General features: G+C 38.2%; 1 protein-coding gene across 21 annotated transcripts in view; it reads right to left on the bottom strand.

Annotated features, from left to right (window-relative positions):
- Positions 1-22,656, bottom strand: part of ADGRL2 (adhesion G protein-coupled receptor L2) — a 179,634-nt gene that overhangs the window by 33,214 nt on the left and 123,764 nt on the right. For 11 of the 21 annotated variants that reach the window (XM_037404631.1, XM_037404647.1, XM_037404648.1 and 8 more), the window contains exons 4-10: positions 17,660-17,769; positions 12,956-12,970; positions 11,219-12,019; positions 3,105-3,401; positions 2,450-2,553; positions 1,429-1,614; positions 354-392 (exon numbers count right to left, since the gene is read on the bottom strand). In XM_037404631.1, coding sequence (XP_037260528.1) covers positions 354-392; positions 1,429-1,614; positions 2,450-2,553; positions 3,105-3,401; positions 11,219-12,019; positions 12,956-12,970; positions 17,660-17,769 — 1,552 coding nt within the window. The remainder of the gene's footprint in view (positions 1-353; positions 393-1,428; positions 1,615-2,449; positions 2,554-3,104; positions 3,402-11,218; positions 12,020-12,955; positions 12,971-17,659; positions 17,770-22,656) is intronic. The other 10 variants (XM_037404634.1, XM_037404651.1, XM_037404638.1 and 7 more) reach the window with 3 other exon arrangements.

The raw sequence follows: 22,656 nt of genomic DNA, 5'->3' as shown, positions 1-22,656 counted from the left end.
AGTCTAAACAGTCTTTGATATAAAATACTACCAAGCTGAAATAATTTCTATTAAGTTGCCAGCTTTTTCCCTCTACCCAAAGCTGTATTATGAGAGAGAGATGTTACTTCCAATTCAGATAATAACCATTTCAGCTCTTTAGTTTTGAACAAGTTGAGGTAAAAGAGGTATAAACTTTGATCTTTTTTTTTTCTGAGTGTTGTACCTGTGCAAAGCCAACATTTGTACAGTTGATATGGGGCACAATACACATTTATCAAAGACTGAAATACATAGGATCATGCAGCAAGATGATAAAGCGTGGCAGGTTGCTGAAGCAGGGAGAAAGCAGGGTGACAGCACAGGAGAGATACCTTAAGGTAAGCCCTGCATGTCTTCTCTCGTTTTTGGAGCTTTTTAGTAAGAAAAAAGAAAATCAGAAGTTAGACACATTCTGGAAAGCTGCAGAAATATCAAAAAATTAGTCTGGTGTTTCAAATCCCGAATTTGAACTACAGCCTGGACATTAAGCTAGTTTCTGTCCAGTGACAACTATAAAAAAACACCACACAGGAAACGTTTCTCCCCAACCTTTATGCAAGTGCCCAGGTATCTTTGCCAAAACGGTGGGATTTGTGTGAAAAGGTCAAAGGAGAAAATCGCTGTATGTGCAGTTGATCTGTCTCTGGGAAAACTCTTTTAAGGGCCACTAGGGATTGTACGTAGAACTACTGCCAAAACAATAGAGGAGTGCATGGAGCTCTCTCTCTAAAGGAGGCTGAAAAAATGTTTTATTTGTAGCTTGTTGACTAAGCTGATGTAGAAAGAGGCCAAGAAATACAGCATTTCCTGTGAGAAAATGAGGAATGGTAGTAACATTTGTGATTTGTATTTAAACCACAAAGACGTAAGTTTTCTCTGAACATCATTCTGGAGAAAACACTTATTTGTGTTTTTTAGATATGCGTATTAAAGCATATTCATAAAGTTCAATTGCAAGTGATGTTGATGTCTTTAAAAAGATAAGGAAGTGCTACTATTCTGCAGGAAGTCAGATTAAAATAAACCCCTGCACCTATGCAGAATCCCACTGATTTTATTATATGTTCAGGGTTAAAAGGACCACTGGATAAACACACTGATTTGTTACAGAATTTCTGAGAGCTAATGCCTATTTCCCTCACGCTAGTTATAACGCATTCCAGATTTTAATAAGGGACACAGCTATGTATTTTAGGACTAGTCAGCTATTGTGAATTATATCTTATTCCCTAAAGAAGGTAATTGCAACTTCCTGCTGTATATTTACTGCTCTTTTCTCTTACATGTTTATTCCAGAACTATAAGCATGTGGGAACAAAGTATAGATTAATACTTCTGAAAGGAAAAAAACAAAAAAACCCGAGGGCAATGGTTACCCAGCAGGAGAAGGTGACAGGAGGTGTGTACCTTGTTATAACTCCTTCCAGCCGAGTCTTTTTCACTGGGCCGCAGTTCCTGCAGCTGAGCATCCAAGATGTCCACAAGCTGCTCCATCAGCCTCACTGAGGAACTAACATCGCCAGCAAAGACCGGTCCTTTGGTGTGTTTAGCCAGTTCATTGGCCAGACTAGCAGCATTTTCTCCACTTCTGATCTGAAATGACAATTTATATTATCTCAGCAGGGTCCCTTGTTCTGCTTGCGGCTCCTAATTCCAATTCCCCGTGTACCTTTGTTGTGGTGAAATAACCATTTGCACATACATTGAAATCTGCAACTAATTGAGACCAATAACGTTCTCTTTATCTCAGAAGATTAAAGGTTCTTAGATCTGTGACACACAAAAGCAGTTCTTAACAGCCATCAAACCCAGAAATCAGACTGGGACTTTTGGGCTAGATCTTCTATTCATCCTCACTTTTATTTTACTGCCATTATCAGACAGTAAGAAATCTATTTGTTCATACTAGCGCTTGAGGCATTTGAAAGTCAAGTAGCCTGGTACTGACAACAAATTATCGAGTTTTCATAAACTTAGTAAATCTCAGTAGGGAGGGAAAACACAGAAAGTGGCTCTGTGCTCTAATCATACTGTTAACGCATTCAGACAAAGATCCATTTATTACAGTATAATTTTTGCTGAACCAAAAAACCTTGCTGTATACCACAGTTTTTGCTGCGTGATTTAGAATATTTGATTTACTAAGCAAATATACCTTTTGATTTTTGAACACCAGCAAGGCTCCTTTGCTTTAAATAGCGATAAAACCATGTAATCACAGATTCAATACACGAACTTAGAGGGAGAGTGTACCCAAACACACATAGAAGCCCAACTGTTGGCCAGGGCTTTGCACACAAAGTACACATAACCCCTACTTTAAATGAACACAGAGTAATAAAGACGGCTTCAATAAACCAAATTATTAATGCTCAGAGTTAAAATCCTTAATCACCAGCGTACACCAGATGAAAAGGTTTCAACCAACCTTCTGAGCCAGCTGATTTACCCAATGCGAGGTGCAGTTGCTAAGATCAGGGCCTTTGGGGTTCCACATTCCTGTTAGGACCACGCAGAGATACGAGGCAGTTCCTACAACAGATGTAGAAAACTACAGTGAAATGGAAACCATTTTTCTGCATGCATTCAGGAAATCGGCTGCACTGTGCTCCTAAGCAATGTTAAATTCTGAATGCTGCTAATGGCAGTAGTTGACAATAATTGACAAAAACGTAAGGAAATAATGTAGATTACAAACAGCAATAAAAAAGTCAGTGAAAAGTACCAGACGTTTTCTGCAAACAAACAAAAAGCCCTTGATTTTTCCTGGAGCTCATCCAGAGGGGAGCTCATAATGAGAAAGGCAGCTGTAAGCATATTTCACAACAGTCTTCAAGCAAAGCCCTAGAATTTGACCTGGATTCTCAAAAGCGCATGCACGAGGTAATTCTGCGGCTACGCTCAAATGCTGTTTGCAGATTAAAACTTGACCATTGCCTGTAGATACTGCGTTCTCCGAGTAACAAAAGAATCATGTGACAGACAGTTTGAGATTTAAAAAAAAAAAAAGTTCACCATGAGAGAGCGGCACATTGCTTTTGAAATGTCTACTTGAAATCAAGATATATGTTTAAAGGCAATACCTCGTGTTCCTTTGGGACAAGGGCGTTCGACCATCATTCCTCTTTGTGTCTGAGGCCAGCTAATCCCCCTGGCCTCAGTCGGTTCACAGAATCTCTCTGGCAAAGGGAAAAAACTTGTCACAGGAGGAATTTTGGTTGTGGAAACGGGTGGTGGCAGCTTGGGTCCTCTGCTTCCTTCCTTTGTTCCTCCAGCTAACGTTGTGCTTATGGGACCTTTCTGTGATGTAGTGCTAGTGGTTGACACTGTGGTTTTGTATAGCTCTGCTGAAGAAGTTACTGTCACTGCTGTGGTAGGCACTGCACAGAGAAAATTAGAGTAATAATAAAGTCAGTGAATTCAGAATTATATAAAAAAAGGTTCTTTACATGTTATTTATGTAGTTTTAAAGGACTCTCTGGTGTCTCCTTTCCTTTATCTTAAAATTACTCTTTTCTTATTGCTATTCTGGGTGCTTAAGATACAACTTTGATTCCTTTTTTTTTATACTCCCAGCTCATACCAAGTATGATGTTTCAGCACATTCTCCAAATAATCCCTTCCATAATAAAAATTGATAGTTACATTTCTAAAGGCTGAAAGGCAGTACTAGTGAGCTATCAGTATATAATAAGCACATTTAAAGCAATTAAAGATTACTTAATCACTTTTGCAGGAGTAACTCAATAGACAGAATCATTGGAATCAGTGTGCCGTAAACAATGCAGTCCAGCTTTAACAACAAAGGCAGTGGGCTGTAACTAATGAGAACATTTTAAAAGACAGACCCCAAAACTTCAAGTCACTCGGTACACACCTTCCAGGAAAATAATTACGATAACATCTTCCTACCCGGCAGTCATTCTGCTTGAGAAAGCTGCAGCATGCCCGATTAGCTCCAAACAGAGGCAGCGCTAGCATGTACGTGGTGTTCTCATGTTCGAACATTGCAGGCCTTAACATCCTTTTTTGATAAAAGCAGGTATGAAGACACAACTTGTTCAAGCCAGTGGCAAGTGCCTAGTTTAATCTTTTATAGAACACTAGGATCAGCTTAGGCCAAATCATTTCTGCCTGGGACTCCAGTGACCCACGGCAGGGGCACATGGCGGGCGCTGCCGAGGTGCAGCCCCAGCTGCGCCAAGGGCTCGGGCTTTGGAGAGAGAATACCAGTTAATGCTAGTGGAGATGACGGCCTGGAATTCCTATTCATGGCCTTCAAATGTACTCTGAGCAATGACTGAAACAATGCAAGTGAGCAAAGCAACTGAAAGACTTATCATTATTTATTTCCAAATCTTCATTAGTGTTAACAGTGCGTTATAGGCACACAAAAGCACAGATCCTTGTGCTGAGAATAAAGATCATATCAAGTATTTTTTAAATCCTAACTGATATAGAAATCAATTAAGCTATTTTTAGGATTAACTTCAGTAGATGAAGTGGCTTCTTTTTTTCTTTCTTCGTTCTTCTGCTAGGCCCTTGAACCCTGACTTACTGGACAATGCAACTTCTCCAAATTAAATCATAAACAAAAAACAAAAGGAGAGCTGTCTCACTTCATTTCAGCAGATGTTTTTAAAGTTAGTGTTTTGAATAAGATTAACTTTCAGCAGGTCAGCAGATAACATTTATTTCAAAATCCTTTTTCAATTGTATTTCAGTTATAATACGTAGTCTCAAATCTGAATTTATTTTCATATGAATTTAGAGTGGAGTTTTTGAACATCGTGATTTGTTTTTAAAGACTAAATGTAACAATGTGCTTCTCATCCTTCTTTTGCTCAAAAACAAGAAGCAACTTCAGCGGCTGTCTTCTCTTCAGTCTCATTCTTGGCTGCTTCAAAACTCTGTAATTGTGCCGGACTTGTGGTGCAGCCCAGCTACTATGAAACCTATTTAAATCCTCGGATCTGTTCTGCAGGTGCTTGCCTGACATCTTGTGAAACTGCTGTAATTTTCTTTTGATTACAATGCATTCAGCCTTCTAGTGCTTTCCCAATTAACATTTGTCAAAAGCATTTGCAATCACTTGCAGAAGTGTCAGGCAAAGTCTGCTGAATCAGGTCCTGGAGAATGGGCGACTGCTGGGGATGGAGAACGATGCAGGGGACAACCAATTATTACTATCCATCCCCTAACATATCGTGCTAATTAGTACATACTTAATCACTGAAATGTGTATTAGCATTATTGCAATTACTACTCAAAACCTATAATGTTTAGGATAGCTTTATCTCATGAGCAAAATCTCACTGTAAGAATTCATAACAATTCTCTGAAGTTCTGAAGTAACCATTTTCAGAACATATTTTGTGCTGCACCCTGAGCTAAAATATCCTGCCGTCATTACACAACTTTAGGTAGAACAATTTTAATGCTACCCATTGAAATAAATTTCAAAGAATATCACCTATGATTCAAAAATGACCTGCATAGCTTAGTAGTAGTACATATTTTAGAAATATATTTGTAATCTCACATTTTAGAAGGACAACTTCTTCCACAAAACTGAAATAAATACAGATAATTTCTAAGAGATTTTCTCTTGAATTAAATTTTAAAATGGACAAGTTAGCATATTTAAGAATGTACCAGGAAACTTCAGACAGCGCTGGAAGTCTGGGGAAGAAGAAGGTTGAAAAAATAAGAAATGATCCAACACATCACTTTAAGGAATACATGTAGCTTTTAAAAGGCAGATCATTTTGTTTCTAATGACCTGTTGGGGAACTTAATCTGCAAGGCTGTTCTTCTAAGCTGCAAGAAGACACATGATAGCTGCCACCACCTGATGTGTCTTGTTCCGAAAGCTGAGGGTGGTGGCATCTGTGAGCTCCCATGCACTGTCTTGCGGAGTGCTTTATCAGTATAAGATAATGGCAGTGATGATTAATATACTGAAACTAAAAAGAAGAACATACTCCATGTTGAGGTTATTAACCTATTGTTCCAAGCAGCAGGGGTGAGCCTCTACAAGGCTGAAGATATGTAATTTTTGTCCAACACCAAGAAAGCCACTTTTACAATGTGAGATTCTATTTTGGACTTTTTGATTAGGCTTAACAAGCCTAGAAGAAAACGAAAATCTCTTGTGCCTTCTTCCTTTTTTTTTTTTTTTTTTAAGAATAAGTGTGTATTATTATCGCTGAAGACAGTCTTCATAAAATAAAAAAAAAAAAAAAAAAAAAAAGAAGAGCCATAGGAAGTAAATTCAAAGACTCAAGTTGAGGGTAATTAATTTACATTTGTTTCATGCAGTTCCTAACAGCTGATGTAAACAGTTATGCACACTATCTGTTTCTAAAAATGAAGACACCACTGGAGTAAAACTTAACACCTGTTTAACAGTGTGATGTCTATAAAAAACATAACACAATTGCCTAGGACAGCAGGGGAATAGTAACTTTGTCTCCCCAACTGACAGTGAAGAGCAGACGTTGAGAATGCACACAAGCTATCTAGTATTCTTTGCCAACAGGTTTCTATTCTAAACTGGCATAAAATACAGTTTAACAACCCCTAACCAAGCCAAATAAAAAAAAAATCGGCACCCAAAATACAACTCTAACCTTCGATTTAAAATTGTATTGAAATGCCCAGATAATGTGCCACTTCTGAAAACACTAATGGTCCCATTTTCATCTCTGGCATCTAGGTAATATTAGAAATCAGCTACATGGATTTTGCAGTTAAATGTATATGCTCTTATAGGCGAGGTATTTCACTGTGTTTGGACATGTGAAAATCAATGTGCCCGCCTTCGTTTTCAAAAGGTGTCATACACTGAGCTGCCATGTAAAGCAATGGCGACCAGAAGCCTGTGCAAATCCAGACTTCCCTGCTTTCTGCTTATTACCACTGTGTGCCTGTTTTCATGCTTCAGTGAATAGCAGGGAAGTTGCTAGGACTCACCTAATTACCTATAGGTTCCAGCTATTATGCTAGCCCGTACTCCATTGACCCTGCCAAATTCCATTTAGTCAAAAGCCAAATGTTTACACAGCCATTTATAAATTTACACCCTGAAATTTATAACAAATACACCACAAAATTAGCAAAATATCTATGATCAAGAACTGTGCTATCTGGTCCCCATTATGTTGTCTTTACTTGTACAACCACTCTTTAATCAACCTGTAGTGCATCAGATTTGATATAACAGTAAAGATCTAATTTACTTAACAATTTGCTGCATGACTTGGTCGTAGATTCTTGGTCTTACAAAGATTTAGTCGCACTAGTTTCCTATTATTTCAAGCCCTTGGTGATAGTATTCTCTGAGTTTTTGTTCTGTCCACACTCACAACATCCATATTTTCCTGCAGTGATCCAATAAAACTTAATGATGGGTATCATGGTACAAAGGGGGAGACAACTTCAGTTTGAACAGTTTGCACAGTTAGCGCAAATTGGGATGAGTGTAGATGAAATCTCTCCCTAACGGACTAACACAGAACAAAAGGATTTATCTTCTTTTTGTTACCAAGGAAACCTTACAATGTAATGCTCATATTCACTTTTTAGGGGGAAAATTCCCTTCATTCTTCCTGGTCTTTTAACTTGAAATTCCTTTTAAAAATCCTATTTCAGTGAGGATTCATTTGGTGCCTCAGATACCTCCTTTAGAAAGAAAATTACAGGACATATCCAGTAAATTTACCAAGGATATAAAACCTCAGGTTTGTTTCAAATTTTCATAGTGGCTTTTTGCAAGGCCTAATATATTTTATTTTATTTCTAAAATAAAGTTTTCACTTTTAAATGCAATTTTTACACTTACCCTTAGAAAATGTGCTCTTCTGCAATACCTGAGTGGTACTTGTCAGCTGTATGTCTGAAAACCATTTCTACATCTATGTACTATAATTCCCATGAGAAGAGAGAAGAAAAAAACAACACATGAAGAATGAGGTTAAGGGGGAATTCTAAGGGCAGCAGACCCCACTGTCAGGGTAAAACAGTAGCCAGGCTGCAGCATCTGCAGTTCTAGAGATCTGAAGAGTTCTCCTGAAGATTAAGAAAATAAGAATATGGGGAGTACATAACATGGACAGTTGCAAAAGGAGAAAACGGTGTAGGTTTGCAGCAAGGGCAAGGTCAACATTAGGTTAATTACAGTGGTATTTCAGAGGTTTCAATAGGCAGATTTTAAAATGAAAGAAACAACAAAGAGAAAAAAAGGCAGGTTTGGGGTCATGGATGAATCCAAGATTTTGGCCCTGGGAGCAAATGTAAACCCTTGAGCTCGAAAGTGTGACTCAAATGTGACAAATTCATCTTTCATGTAGGAAGAAAGACTGTTGTTTTTGAAGCGCTCGGTAGTTGGGTGCTATGGTGTAGAGAAGAACTGATAGCCAAGACAGATAGATGAGGGAAAAAAAAAGAATCAGTGTGTGTCTATATATCATTATTGCTCCCACGGCAACAGAAGGAATACAGATTGCTGAGTTTCCCACAATGGTCCCAAGTTAACCATTCGAACAGAAAAGGCCATGACTTCCAATTTTGAGGCACTGACCTTATGACACCATTAAATACTTGATATTAAAGTACCATTGCAAAAGACACTAAAAGAAGGTTCTTGTGTTAGGTGACTTAAAGAATGTTATCCTAACACCTGTGTCTTTGAGTAGATGATTAAGAAATCTGAGCGAACCACAAAAAAAACCAAACCAGAACAAAAGAAACACAAAAATGTCCTTCATTGAATGTGCTGAAAATCTAATCTCATTCCATATGAAAAAAACTTCAAGTGTGTTATTACACATACAGATCCTTTAACTGTCTTAACAACAGAAGGACTGATCTTCATTTTATACAGACTTTATGCCGAAACAAAGAGGAACTGAGAATATAATACAAATAAAATATAGAGTTAGAAACCGTACAGAATCTCTTCTTGGTTTTATAGCAGTACATCTCAAGGACAATCATTTTAGGTAATTTTTCCTTTAATGTAGTAGTCTTTAACTACAGGCAAATGTCCTAGGCAAAAGAGGAAATGAACTGAAACGTATTCTTAGATCTGCTATGTACAGATCCATGCAACACTGAAATACTGGGCATTGGCTTCATATCAGGAAAAACACCTTTCATGAATAAATGCATCACATATTCACACAAACCTGGTGTTTTCATATGGTTTCTATATTTTAGAAAGGCATAATCAAAATACATTTACTGATGTTGTAACACATTTAAAACCCAAGCTCATAAATCACTCAAAAAATATTCCTTCTGTGTCCTCACGGGTGAATGGGCAAAAAGCTTAGCTGAGAGGCAAGCACCCTGCAGTGTGTCCTGGACCCCTTCTCGTCTAGGTCTGGTTGGAACAAACTATTTCTCCCTGTCTTGCGTGCCAGCAAGGAACATAGGAACGTGATGGGGTGCTGGTGGATGCCCAGGTCTCTTTCTGGTATCAGATGGGATGTGGCCAGCACACGTGCTGTAACTTAGGATCCTGGAGATTTTCTCATAATAAAAACACTATGCAATGTCTTACTGGAGACCTTTGGTGGTTTGCTAAAGCAAAGGAAGCATTCCACAAAGCCTTTTCTTCTCTCCCTGCTCTTCCTTAATACCTTTCGTTCAATGCAATGGTTTCAAGACTAGCTTTTGCAACATTCATGGCAGCTGCTTGTACTGCAAAAGCTACTTAGAGCCTGCACCTCCATTCTCCCCTCTTACTATTAAAGCTTTGGAGAATTTAAAATGCCTTTTCATCACAGTTAAACCGAATGAAAATGACATGGATGAGAATGTATGAACACGAAAGCTTTCCATTTTTTCTAATTACTTAGGTGGGTATGTCTCTGCTAAGTGCAGCCCCTAAGCCTCCCTGGGGAACGGACTAGCTTGACTTAGTGAGCAAAGCTTGCCAAGACGGCTGCCCTCGCAGCTGGAGCTCGGTCCTCAAACACCTGGAACCTGCCTCAACCCTGGCCATGTATTGCCAGGGAGGTCTTTGGGAGACAGACTGGACAGATTGCCACTTGGCTCTGGAGATCCTTAATGTATTGGTTCTAAACTGCCTCATTCTGCTGCATCTTATGTACTTTTGTACCTGGAGAAGCGGTGTGTACGCTGATATAACTGTGCGCACACTATGTAGATCGCCCTGCTGTGCATGAATCAGCTTTGCCGAAGCAGGATAGCTACTTTTCATGTGGAGAAGCCATTATTACTACTTTTTTTGAGGTAGAAAAAAATGGCTGCTAAACACGCATACCAGTGAGAGAAGTGAAGTATTACCTCCATTGCTAAAGCAGCTTATCAACATTCTGTTCCTTCCTGCGAGCATCTTCTGCCACGGAGCACTGCTCTTGGTATTTACTCTCTGCAGATGTTACTATGTGGCTGTGCCTGTTCATATAATTTTTAGGGATTTCTGAGACCTAAAGACCTCCGTTTTTCTTTCCTCTTTTTTCAGTGTCTTTCCTTTTAGGTACTTGTTCCAAACTTAAAGTGAGCTGAATTGCAATTGTAATGGACTTATTGAGAAACCTGCTAAAAAGGTGTTGAATAATCATTTGAATAATATATAATAACCAATGGAATAATAATTGAATTGTCTATCCTGGCATTAGGAACCATGAAAATAGGGCTGTGGGAAAAAACTTATGCTTGGTATTGCACATTAACCCCACAGATCTCCTCTGGGACCTCCCAGCAGACAATGCTCTCAGCTGCTGGTGGCAAGAAGTTAAAAGGTCTACATATATGTTGTAATCAATTCAGAAGTCAGGTAACACTGAACGGATGGGAACAGGCTTCTGGCTTAGTGTGAATGAACTCAAACTTAGTTTAGCTACAGAAGTCAAACTGACTAATGGTGTAAAGTGAATAGACAATTCCCCATCTCATTCTCAAACACAGAAAAGCTGCATGCCTGTATTAAAACAAAAAAACCAAACAAAAAAGCACAAGCCTGTAAACCAAATAAAATAATCGTATCTCTCTTCAAAGGTTCTGCAAATTTGCCTTGCATCACTGTAACGCTGTGCTGCTGAGCATGGCACAAAGAACCCCTCCTCACCTTTCTGCCAAGAGCTAAATCTAGGACCGAAGATATCATAACATAGCTATCTGAATGGAAGTACAAAAAGATTAAAAATGAGAAAAAACAAATTCTTACCTTGGGCAGGATCAGGTGGGCCAAACTCCAAAGAATATCGCAGAATGAAGTTGTTATTCCACACATACAGCTGGTTGTCTCTGGGGTTGTAATCCACTGCAGCGATGTACTGGTACTGGTTGGGGAAAGGAATGTCCACGTGCTCGCCTCTGCTTAACCTGGTGTTGTAGATGTAATCGATGGCGTTCTTACCGGTCTCACTCTCATTGTCCTGATACACTGACCGCACTACATACAGGACACCACATATCATGAAAGCATTGGATGCTGCCCGCTTGTCGTATGTCGTTTCCCAGGTGGCTTCGAAACGCAGGGTGTAGGGGTTCAGCTGGCTAATTACTATCATGCCGTTGTTTTGCTCTGTAGCATAAATTACCCATAAGCCATTTTCATCAACCGCCAAGTCAATATCAGTCTTTCCTCCCCATCGGTATGGAGAGGTGTCATGGTAATTAGCGTAATTGATTATGGCCTCTCCGCTCTTAATTCTAGTCCTCAAGTCGAATTTTACTATGTTCCTAGTTCTTTCCTTGTTAAAAAAGACAGCACCATCATACACCACAAATCCAGTACCATCCACTCGATTTGGGAGTTTATATGTTGTCTGCTGGCGTCCGTTTTGGAAGTCCTCTAAAGAAGCATATTCTATCAAAGTATCGGTGCGATATGGAGTCCATGGCATGAAGTATATTTTATCTGCAGCCTGGAGAGGATCTTTGCACCAAGCACCTGCTTTTTGTTCAGCTTCATATAAATACGGTGAGTCCACAATTGCTTTCAACGTCCCCGGGCAAACAAAAACTAACAGTCACAGAGAGAAGTAAGACAAGAATTACGTCAAATTAAGATTGTCTTATAATAAAAAGGGAAAAAAAAAGAAAAAAAGGTAGGTAAATCATAATGACTGTGTCAGGAAGAAAAAAAAATCAATTTAATTGGCACTAGATTATACCTTATGTTATAATTAATGCAATTATCACCCTTTATCATCCACTTTTCTTAAAGTTACCATGTTCTTGCTGTACCAGTATGGAGAGTGGATGGGAACTGTTTTCACTAGTACAGACCAAGGCTCAATGGCATACACAGACAGCTGAAAATGTAGAGCTACTCTTGCATTTTCGTCTTAAGACTTTTAGTGAGTACGCATTAACGCTCCAGAGCTTTTAACTGGTGTGCAGCAGTGCGCTAGGTCATTTCAGTCAAAAAAAAAAATATCACATTGACTTGTTTAGAACTTTAAGAAGTGGTGAGGCTGAAAAAGGAGGTGCCTCGATTATAAATAAAGGAACAAAACAAATCATCAGGTATATAGAGAAAGCAATTAGGAGCAGAGAAAACAAAACACAACCAAAGCAATGAATGAAACAGACCAGGAAACCCTGTAACCATGGCATGCTATGGAGAGGGTTCTGGAAGCCAGGCAAGATGACACTTGATTAACAAGAAATTACCCAAGGGTGAGAGAAAGAGAGGGAAAGAAAGACAAAGAGAAAGGGAGAGAAAAAAGCAAGGGAGTCTTCCCTCCAGCCCAAGTATTTCAGACACTATACCCCGCCACCTACTTTAAGCAGCCAAGTCACTTTATTGCAAACAGTCGACTTCTTTATGAGGTGTACTTATGAGATCCTGCTGATTATCATAATATAAGAGTGTTGTGGGGAGGGGAAGGGAAGAGGTTAACATCCATAAGGCACATAACAAGGAGCTGGGGTTTGGACTGTATACGTTATTTACCTTTTTGCTCCACTTCTATTTTAAGCATCGGAAGAAAAATAAAAAAGTGCAAGGAAAAAAGAAAGAAGATTAACATAAATTGACTATTAATCTAAAGATTAAATTAGTAACAGACGCTAAATATAGGGAGAATAAGAACTGCACTATATTGGATAAAGAGAAACAGACAACAGGAAAACCTAGCAGGAGAGAGATTCTACGGTTACACAAGTGAACATGGATCAATCATTTTAGTAGATTAAGGAGGCAATACAGATAGGTTGGCATGTAGTTTCACTTAGTGAACCTGAATAAATAATGAATTGCTTTACTAATGCATGCTATACATACTCTTCTTCTTCTCAAAGTATAATGCTATCAAGTTGGTTTTTAAGTGACACATTATCATATATGTGCGAGTGCACATATACATATTAATTAGATAATTATAAATTCAAAATGCAATATATTAATTTTATAGGTTTGTATGTGTGCTTATTAAACCTTCTCCCATCTTCGCCCCAGCCACCCCTCTGCTTTTTTTTTCTTGTAAAGAAAGCAGCTTGCATCCTTTAGCCCTCCTTAGGCTTTATTTTATTTGTTTTCCTGAATGTTATTCTTGAGAACTTTTGCCACTTCTTAGTCTGTAACTGTAAAATCAGACTAGAAGGAATAAGCAAATCATCTAGAAAAAAAGAAGCAAAAGCACAGTAAGCCAGAGGAAAAGAGAAGAAAAAATTAACATTAAGATCATTCAGATATTCTCCAGCATCATCGATTAAGCCCGAAACAGCAAGCTAGTATGCAAGAACAGTCATACTAAGTGTTTAAAACAAATATCCATCCCACTACCGTACATGGAAAATATAAACCGAACCTGATTAACGAAGTTACATTACTATAGCAATTTTTCCCCAAGGAAGTTTTAAGGAACATGTTACAGGAAGACATATAGCTGAAGTCCAGCTAGTAAATAGCTTTCCAATAATTATTCGCAATAAAATCTATTTCATATACTCAGTAGCCTTTGAAGTATGCTCCCTTAGTTACATAAAATGACCTGGAAAATGACAGATGTACCGATCTGTGTAACAGTAGCTGCTGATACCAAGGAAGTGTATCAAAACTATTTGCACAGCTATTACAGTTTCAGTATTACAGTATTATCCTGAAGAATGTATTTGTATGTTTCCTATAAAGTTTTGGATTTTCAGTTTCATTTAACAAAATTACATATGATTATTTTGAGAGAATGGTATTGGCTGAGCTGATCTAGTGTTTCTTCAGGGAACAATTCCAAAACTTTATGGGGGAGTGGGAGGCGGTTAATAGCCTCAAAATGAGCAGTAGTTCTCCTAGCCTTTGTTCATTTATACATCTTTAGGTATAATACTTGTTTTTCTGCAATTTGTAATTCTTGAGTTATCCAAGTAAACAGAAGATGTATTCTGAGGTGAATTCCTGGGTTCCACAATCAGTGTTAATGACTTTCAGATGATTCTGTTTGTGAACTTTTATGCATGAGTTTATTCCTTGCCAAAGAGCAATATTGATAATGTACCTGCTTAGAATTAATAACAGGAGAGGAGGAAAAAGATAGGGATAACTCAGATCATTACTGGCATGTCTGCTTTGCCTGCATTGGTGTACAGCTGTACATTTTTCAGGGACAGATGGGCTTATTGAAATAAACAAATGCTGCAAAGTCCAATCAATGCAGACAAAGAGAGAATAAAACACTTTAAAATGTTTTCTACTGAATTCCTGAGTCCAAAAAAGGCTTAAAATAAAAATGCACAGATGTACAAAATGGTACTTTTGATGTTCTTCTTTATGAAAGGGCTGACTTCTGTTATTCAGTCGAAGTGTCAACATACATTGTGCAGCGTAATTGAGAGAAATGTCAAGTATGGTACTCTCAATTTCTTTGTAACTTAATCAATAACACTGTTATTTTAGGACAAAGCAATGCCTATCAAATTTGTCTAGAATTTTAGTTTTGTTGGAGATCCAACTGAGTATCTCAATAGATATTTTTTGTCTACACTTTCAGATGCAAAAAAGGAAGCTTTTTTATTAAATAATTTCTTATGAGGGCGATGAATAGGGAACCCAGAGAAAGGTCAATTAATATGTATGATCAACAAAGCAGCTATGTATTTCTGGAGGCCAGCAAGCCATAAGAGGAGCTCATAAACTGCATTTTGTACAAGGGTGACACCAACTCCAGTGTGTAAGAACTTCCAAGTTTTACCACAAAACCTGTACAATTGCTATTTGTAATCTCTCGTGGACTGAAAGGTGCCACAGTGCAACACAGTAAATTTTGCATTCTTGCAGTAACTGAATGAAGTTCAGGAAAAGTAAGAACCAGAACTCAATCTTCGTTTGAAGTGCTGTGATCACTAAAAACCTTCCTTCCTAGACCCACAAAAGCCTATCCACCTTCCTAATAAGTCTCTTATGCTGGGACAGCTGCTATTTGTAAACCTAATGATTTCAGCCATTCTGTACGTTTAGATATGGAGCACTGGAACAAGTAAGGGAGGAAAAAATTAGACTTGATAACTGGAGTTTCTGTCAAAGAAACTTGGAAAAATACCAGGATAGGCTTTGTGGGACAGGGAAGAAAGACGGTCAACAGTCAAAACTGCTACTGAAGCACAATGTGGTTTGAAATCAAACTTCAAAACTGATTTTAGTAACTAGCAACCTTTTTAATGACTGCTGGTAATGACAGGTGTTGCCTCCTACAGTCCTGGAATTGGGCATAGTGTCACCACTGTAAATGCTGCAGTTGACGAACTCCAAAACTTACAGACTTTGAAAAGCAAGAAGTATCCAGAATCCTGGGTTATGATAGACACAGAATTACAAATGGTAGGCCAATGCAATTGACAGTAAACAAAAATAAACATTTTAGAAGTAGAATAACTACATGTTAGAGCACAGGGTAGGCCGCGGTGTGGCACTATACTTCTGAAAACTGGAAAAGAAAAGATTCCTGTAGATAGCAATACCCAATCAGTAGAACATATCCACACTTCTCTTCCTAAAACAGCATAAAAAGTTGTGTTTGAACATTATTCACATTACACTTTTTCTCTATGAGCTAGCCTACTGGAACTGGAAACGTAACCTCTTGCCATTTGACTGACCTCATGGTTTGGAATCAGATGCACTGTCCCCTTTCAGAGAATTTGGGAATGAAAATAGCGCTAAAGCAAAAGTGATTTTTGTGGAACAAAACTTTGGTTAGATTGGAGTAAGACATCATCACTCCTCAAAAGTGGCACGAGAAGAACAGTTACAACAAGCCACCGATACTACACACAGGAGGAATGGTACTAGGGATCACTGTATGCAGTAGGCTTCCAATCCTACAAATGGTACAGAAAAAAAATAAAAAATCAGCAAGCAACCATTTCACAGTGACACAGCAGAAATGAAGAAAAAAGATGATCTGTGTTTGGCCTTTAACAACAGTGAAGGTTCAATGTGGTGAAACAGTACAGAGTATTATTTTTTCGGTGTAAGAAGTCTAAATTTTAAAATTGTGCAGGAAACAGTATGGACAGTTTTGACATAGCTTTGCTTATGCCAGAACTCATTTCCTTCCTTTTTGGATATATACTGTCACCACAGTGTTTTTGCATCTCAGACTTGGCCTGTTTCCTGTATCAACAGAAAATGTGACTTTGGTTAAGGATTACTGCAGATCAAGAAATTCACGCTTAATAATAACTTAAGGGAATGATCAGTGCACTGCTCAAATTCCATTGCAAACACAGCTATTTCTCTGTTGAGTTACAGGACGAGGGAGAAGTCACTGCAAAGAATGACCTTACAAGAAAGCAAAACCAGTTAAAATTGTTGAATCTGCAGAACTTTTCTAAACATGCATACATGTCAATGAAAAAAAACCATCAATTATTGCAAGGAAATAAGAAGTATGTCTAAAGCTACTGAATTCTGGCATTAGAAAGAATATTGTACAAAACTGCTGAAGTAGCCGTAACTTCATTTTTTTCTATCTCAATATGATTTCAGTATTTACTTTGTTTTCAGTGAAAAATTCTGTTTTGGCAGCTGATTCAAGGCACGGTTCATATTTTCTCTTTACATCAGAAGTGAACCTTTCTTTCTTGCTTTTTTCCCCATTGTTTTTAAGAATCAACTTTCAGTAACTTATTGATGAATTATTTACTCTGAATCTACATTCACTTATAATGTGCCCCAGAAGCACAAAGTCCTCTTACAATGTCCCACAACTGGGGCATTCGCCTCTGAGTGTCAGCGCTGGGTTTTGCTACGCACCCAAAGTCAGCACAACAGCAGGTAGCCTTTCAAGTAGATCATGATTAAAATTGAAGTCAATTCCTGCTTTCGAAGTCTGTGAGCCAAGCCAATTTGTCAGCAACTGGTAGCGGGCAAAAGTACAAATTTCTATCTGGCCTACTGAATAGCTAATTTGAGTTTGTTTTCTGGAAAAACAGTAGCCTTAAAAGCCAAACACTTAAGAACACAGACAGACACTTGGCCAGCACCACACCATGGCTTCTTTCCACACTTCGTGAAGCTAATTGGAGGCCCTAGTCTGCAAGTGCTCTGCATGCATAATGGGTCTGTGGGCCATAAACATATGCTTCTTTTCCATGTAACAGCACTCCAGCTTTAATTGTGAGGGCCAGAGGAAGTGAACAAGAATAAAAAGATTATACTTACTGTAAGGAACACATTCATACTGAACTTCTAGATATTTGTATGTTCCAGGACAAGGATCAGGAAACACATCTGACCCAGTAACTACTATACACTGTGTTCGGTTGTTGCACCTGTAATGGGAAAAGAAAGCAAACCAATTAATTTAAAATTACACTGAATCTGCAAGTTCATACTAAAGTACTATATGCAGTGCTAACTCTCTTTACACTTGGCCAGTCCAACCCATACGACAATGAAGTTAATTAATACTACATCAAAGTCCATAAATAAGACTTCAAGACAGTATCTTAGTTCAGGCTTTTCACTGTTAAGTTTGGAGGAGATGTTACTCATTCCCTCTGGTAGAGACAGTTGTTCCGAGCATATACTGATTTGATACTAGTGTTCAATAAAATCAAAACAAAATGTAATGATGATACAAAATGAAAAAATATGTACTTTTGAAAAATGTACAGTAACAGAAATGAGCAATTCCTTCCATCTTCAGAGATAGACATACTGCTGAATGGTTTTACATCTCAGAGATATTTTTGTTGTGATTCACGGAAATTATTTTGGTTGAATAGTTACCGTAGACAAAGAGCATTAGCATTTCCATTTCAATTATTTTAGGAGCAATTGATGGACTCTAAGCTTCCTCTGTTAGGTTACAGGAAGAAGTAAGGAATGACCATCTGAGTATATAAGAAAAAGTTAAAAGGAAGAAATGCAAAAAAATTAATGAAAATGTATTTTAGAGAAGACACAGAAGCATATATATTATTTGCTTAACAATGGAAGCCAATGCATTTTGATACAGAGAACAATTTGATAACAAAGCCTCTAACCACAAGGGTCCACTGAATGTCATGGTTTTTGAAGATTTTCTTTTTTAAAATAATAATAACCACCAAGATATTTTAGACTACTATTCGGGGGGGGGGGGGGGGGGGGGGGATGGAGAAAAGAAAAAAGAAAAAAAAAAGGGAAAAAAAAGCTTGGAATTTCAAGAGTGGAAAAACAACCACCTAACCCTGAAGAGATGGTCAAAATGTAATATAGAAAATATAGTCAGAAGGAAACGGAAGGAAAAAAAAAAAAAAAGAAGGTCAGAGAGTTTGGTGACTAAAAGAAAAAGAGAGCTTGGCTGGTCTTCTCAGGGGTTAGTTTTGTTTGTCAGCAAACTGAGTAACAGAAGTCTGAACCAAAGTAATAGTCTAGCCTTTGACTCCAGCTGTACATCAACTTCTCTATTACTCTACTACTTCCCACACGCCCTGAATACCACATCCCCACATCCCAAGCTAAAATAATCTATCTTGTATCAGCGGTTTTCCACAGCTGTACATTGTCAACAGGTATAAGAATAATTCATGCTACCTCATAAAAGGCAGAGCAAGTGCATCTGGAGAACTCTGATATAAATCACTTTCCTTTTTATATACTAATCAAACTAGCATACAGCTGGTCAGATTATGCTGTGCCTCTTGCTGAGCAAACACAGGAACAACAACTCTTCTGACTTGATCAGTTAATTATTTTCTTCCCCCCCCCTCCCCCCCTGTTTTTTTAAGCTACTTATTTCTAGCCTCATAAGACTCATAATTGCAGAACTAATTGGAAATTGCCAGGTATTTCTATATATATGAACAACCATGGATACAGATAGATGGTGAGGAATCCACCTATCACCTCTGTGCTGCTTGTGGCAGTGACTTTCCAGAGAGCGCAGGCAGGTTCCCTGTACAGCCATCGCACAGGTCACACCGTGCCACCCCCAGTAACACCATCATTCACTGCAACAGCTCGTGCAGTTTATTACAGTCTGGAACAAGTGTGATGCATCCAGTGGCTTTCAGACTCGTGCTGAAGTGATGAGATGTGCACCCAAGTTGCAGAGAAAATCACTGTACTGAATCTGTAATACTGAAAATGCACAATCCAGTCCTTTTTTTGTACTCACACCAAGGTCAAAGTGCTGCTCTCATGTGTTGTGTAGGAGGAGGCTGTAAAAGCAGAAGGCAACACAGCCCAAAACCTCATAGGTCTCTCTGTTCTAAACCCTGTACGGGATTTTTTATGCCACACATCTCAGGCCAGACTAATCAGCATGAGAAAACCTCAGATTTAAGATTTTGTAAGTAATTTCCTTAAATTTCTTTTTGTTTCTTTAATGAAAAACTTACACCGAAGCCAAAATAATTCCTACAAAAAGACTGCATAGTGCATCATTCAGTATAATGGTTTCCACAGCTTTGAGCTGTATAAAAATTTCATTTTACACTTGAATGAGTGGCAATTAAGAGAGAAATATTGATTTGTTACAAAATAAAATGGATACATATTGGGAGAAATTGCTTGAGAATGAAACTCATGAAGGTCATATTTAGCTGTGGGAAAAAAAGTTCTACTAGCAGTATTTGTAAATCTTATGAAAAAGATGGACGGTTGTTTCCATACAAAAAGTTGTTTTCTTCCCTTTCATTTTCCTCCAGTGAAAGACTCATAATGTTGCCGTCAGTCAGGAAATGAAGAGCTTCATGTTTGTACCAAAAGGTTGCATAATAGTAAATCAGAAGAAAAGGCAGTATTTTTTTTCTTTGTACAGTAAGTACCAGCATCAAACTTCAGGCACTGAGTGGTGTTTACAGGAAGTTGGTGACTGTCTGAAAATTTCTGACTATTTCTTCATGCGAGATTTCACCTGCTGTGCAGATGGTCACCTTCTGCCAAAATGAAGGAGACTCCTATTCCAAAACAATGAGCTACGCCCACTGCTGCAGCACCCAGCAGTGCTACAAAGCACACCAACACCTCCCCAAGAAGTGCAATTACTTGGATAACTAGAGGAACAGAAGGATTCGTGCTTTAAGCTGCAGGTTTTACATTCAAATCACTGATTTTTCTGCATTGCTGGTTGTGTTTTATAAAATCTGAGTTAATTTCCACATAAGGTTCTGATTTTTATGCACTTTTAAGATTTCAAATTAAAGGTGCTTGATTAAAATATTCACATTTTAAAAAGTCAGTATTCAGGTAACTATTTGTTTCATAGTTAAGTGGTCATATTTCAGTTCCAGGGAAACCTTCAAAAACCACCACCAGCAACTACAGCAGCTGTCAATCCCAATTCCTGGGTTAGAGAGAAGAGATGCAGAGTAAGTGGACTTGGTAGAAGTAGTTCTGAGACAAGTAATTCAGGGAATTTACACTACTGCAGTTCGTTCTCTGAATAAATGAAAGTCTTCTGCCTGCTGCATTGGTTTTTTCCCCTGTAAAACCAGGGGTAGCAACTTCTCTATTAGTTACTGGCCTACAGTTCTGCTGCTGCCTGCAAAGACCGTTTTACAAACAGATAAAGGTTTCCGTTTAGCTTCTTTAAGATAAGAGGCACTGAATTTCATGGTGTATCGGACAAAAGATACTCCATTCTCCATAAAATAGCACTAAACAGCAGAATATCCTACATGGCTACAGATTATTAAAGCAACTGCATCACTGCCATAGCAGAGCTTCCTAATTCTGAGAAACCTTTACGCTACGCCCAAAGAAGAGGATATTACACTGTTACAGCCTTCAGCTCAATCCTGTGATCCATTTTCACTTTTTTTTGTAAGGGGCAAGGCCTTTCTGAGTGCACCCACTTCATGGTATTATCCAAAACCAGACTATAGTGGAAATGAAGTACCTGGCGATTTGCAAAATTGGCCTAGACACCATCGGGGGAAAAATATAATCCAAACCTCATAAACCTTAACTGGCAAGTCCTTCATTAATTTTAACCAACATTATTTTTTCTACATAATATACTATTAGTTTGGTCCATCTATTCAAATGCTTTTAGAATTGTTCCCATGAAAACATGATACAAACCAGCTCTAATTTCTGCAAATTTAAGAAGTCAAATCACAAATACTTTATCAGTGTCTGTAATCTGGTGTTTAAGTGTTCTGTAGGTTTTAAGTACCTTTTAAGTGTTCTGTAATCTACTTAACTGCATACTTCCCTAGCATATGTTAAAATACTCAGATTCTCAGGTTTTATATCCAATCTTATAATTCGTATGTTCTCACACTGAGAAATGTCTTCACACTTAAGTCATTCACAATATTCACAAAGATTTATGATACACTGACTGTCATTTACAAGGAAATAAAGCAGATCTGCAAAGAACTCTAATCAAACCCAGTAACAGTTGATTTAGGAAAGGTAATACATGAATTAAATTTGAAACCCTATTTAGCAAAAGACTAACTGTAGCACTGAAGGAATGGCAGTTCAGGTTCCTGTGCCAGCAGCGGCAGGAGTTTTGCAAGTGGAAATGTAGAAAGTATCACCGTTCTCATAAATGCAAGGAGCAATTGTGTACTCGTAACACTAGTTTCTTCGGTATTTTAGTATGAATGAAGAAAGGTTACATTTTCATAATGCAGATGCATCACTTAGACTAATCTAAAAATCAAATGGAGTGTTTAATTAACAGTTACAGTACAATGTCTGAACTCCTCTCACCTCAGGAAGAAGACTGTGCAAATGAGGAATGGCCCTTTCACATTTCAGATGAATACAGAAAAAAAGGAAAGTAAAGCAGCTCCAGCAGGCCTGTTAGCAAGTACCTTCTTCTGCTCACAGCGTAGCCGTGTCCCTGCTGCATCCATTCCGTCTGTGCTCAGCTTTAAGGACAGCTGCACTTGCCATGATAATTTGTTTGCATTTCAACTCTAATCTTGACTTGTACAATTCCCAACAAATTGCTTTTGCTTGTTTTTTATTATCGTATGCTCATTAGTGCACTTTTCCACGTGCAACGTATGGAGATGAGATTCCATGTGCAATCTATTGTGTGAGGTGTTTTAATCAATAATCTTGTTCTGCTGATTAAGCAGGGGCTTCTGTTTTGGCAAGATTACATTAGTTTCTCCTGTCATGCTCCAAAAGCTATTGGGAATCTTCAGCAGATCATTAGATATGCTACAATAAAGCTTTGGTACATTCTCTTTTCTTTCTTAAATTACTTC

The sequence above is a fragment of the Falco rusticolus genome, chromosome 11 (genome assembly GCF_015220075.1).
Source record: "Falco rusticolus isolate bFalRus1 chromosome 11, bFalRus1.pri, whole genome shotgun sequence".
In the NCBI taxonomy this organism is placed as follows: Eukaryota; Metazoa; Chordata; class Aves; order Falconiformes; family Falconidae; genus Falco; species Falco rusticolus.
This window is presented reverse-complemented; position numbering and strand designations above follow the sequence as displayed.